This window comes from Panthera leo, chromosome A2 (genome assembly GCF_018350215.1).
Source record: "Panthera leo isolate Ple1 chromosome A2, P.leo_Ple1_pat1.1, whole genome shotgun sequence".
In the NCBI taxonomy this organism is placed as follows: Eukaryota; Metazoa; Chordata; class Mammalia; order Carnivora; family Felidae; genus Panthera; species Panthera leo.
In genome coordinates, this window is record NC_056680.1 from 10,553,744 (window position 1) to 10,555,721 (window position 1,978).

Genomic DNA, 1,978 nt, shown 5'->3' on the forward strand with positions numbered 1-1,978 from the left:
TGTTAAAAATACTTGTCACAAGATAATGTGTTAAATTTTCTCGGGTGGAAAAAAAAAAGGTCCCAGGAAATTTATGGAGGAGAACATTGCTTTGGATAATTGTTTCGATTCAGAACAAGAATTGTGAACAATTTAAGACTCATGGAAAACATGGACATTTGAGAGTCCCTGAAATTTTCTGGTGTGTATTCTAGATTGGTAGGGAGTGTGTAAGAATTAATGAATGAAGCATTTTGAAAAGACAGCATTTCTTGTAATTCTGTGATCATGCTGCTGCCTTTCCAATGTTCTTGTCTCTGTTCCAGCCATTTTCATCAATTACATGGAAGGAAGAAATCAAACTCATGTTACGGAATTTATCCTCTTGGGACTCTCAGACCAGGGGGAGCTGCAGTCACTGCTCTTTTGGCTGTTCCTGTTCTTGTACTTGGTCACCTTCACTGGGAACCTGCTCATGATCCTGGCCATTATCACAGACTCCCGCCTCCACACGCCCATGTACTTCTTCCTCTCCAACCTGTCCTTTTCAGACATCTGTTTCACCTCCACCACCATCCCAAAGATGCTGCTGAACATCCAGACGCAGAGCAGAGCGATCTCCTACAAAGGTTGCCTCAGCCAGATGTACTTTTTCATGCTTTTTGCAGGAATCGACAACCTCCTCTTGACAGTGATGGCCTATGACCGGTTCGTGGCCATCTGTCACCCACTGCACTACATGGTCATCATGAACCCCAAGTTCTGTGGCATCCTGCTTCTGGGATCCTGGTTATTGAGTGTTCTTGTTTCTCTGTTACATGACTTATTGATTTTGCGACTCTCTTTTTTTTTTTTTTTTTCAACGTTTTTTATTTATTTTTGGGACAGAGAGAGACAGAGCATGAACGGGGGAGGGTCAGAGAGAGAGGGAGACACAGAATCGGAAACAGGCTCCAGGCTCCGAGCCATCAGCCCAGAGCCTGACGCGGGGCTCGAACTCTCGGACCGCGAGATCATCGCGGGGCTCGAACTCACGGACCACGAGATCGTGACCTGGCTGAAGTCGGACGCTTAACCAACTGCGCCACCCAGGCGCCCCGCGACTCTCTTTTTGCACAGATCTGGAAATCTTTCACTTTTTCTGTGAACTTAAGCAGGTGATCCAACTTGCTTGCTCTGATACCTTCCTCAATGACCTGGTAATGTATTTGTCAAGTGGACTTCTGGGAGTTGTTCCACTCACTGGCATCCTCTCCTCTTACTCTAGAATTGTAGCCTCCATTTTGAGAATTTCATCAGTGAGGGGCAAGTATAAAGCATTTTCCACGTGTGGGTCTCATCTCTCAGTTGTGTCCTTGTTCTATGGTACAAGTCTTGGTGTGTATTTTAATTCTTCTGCTTCACAAAACTCCAGCACAGGTGCCATAGCCTCAGTCATGTACACGGTGGTGATGCCCATGCTGAACCCCTTCATCTATGGTCTCAGGAACAGAGACATCAAGCAATCCTGAGGAAGCTCTTTAGCCGAGAAACATTGTCTGCATGTAGGATTCTTTGTTTCAGGATAAAGACTTGAGTAACAGGGCTTGAAACCCTAGAAGAGCTTGATCATGATATTTGTATCAGTTCATAGGCTGGAAGATGCAGTTTATATTCTTACGTTATTAGTTAGCTGAAGTTTTTCATACATCAAAAGCAACTATTTTTTTGTAGCTCTTTAAAGCTTATTTATTTTGAAAGGGAGAGCATGAGTAGGGAGAGGCAGAGGGAGATTGATGGAATATCCCAAGACATGTCCATGCTGTCAGCGCAGAGCCTGAAATGGGACTCAATGTCACAAATTGTACGATCTTGACCTGAACCATCACCGAGAGTTGGACTCTTATCTGACTGAGCCACCCAGGAACCCCACTTCTGCATTTCTTTAAAATTGTTTAGGACTCTCATTAAATTCCATTGCATGGAGTTTTAGGAAAAAAATGCTCATGTATTCATTTTT

The 1,978-nt window shown here is 44.1% G+C and overlaps 1 protein-coding gene across 1 annotated transcript; it reads left to right on the plus strand.

Moving 5' to 3' along the window:
* Window positions 1-322: 322 nt before the first annotated feature.
* On the plus strand, window positions 323-1,490 carry LOC122213322 (olfactory receptor 7A10-like). Its single transcript, XM_042927449.1, has 2 exons — window positions 323-813; window positions 1,079-1,490. The coding sequence occupies exons 1-2, from the start codon at window positions 323-325 to the stop codon at window positions 1,488-1,490; spliced, it is 903 nt and encodes a 300-aa protein (XP_042783383.1).
* The last annotated feature ends 488 nt before the right edge of the window (window positions 1,491-1,978 follow it).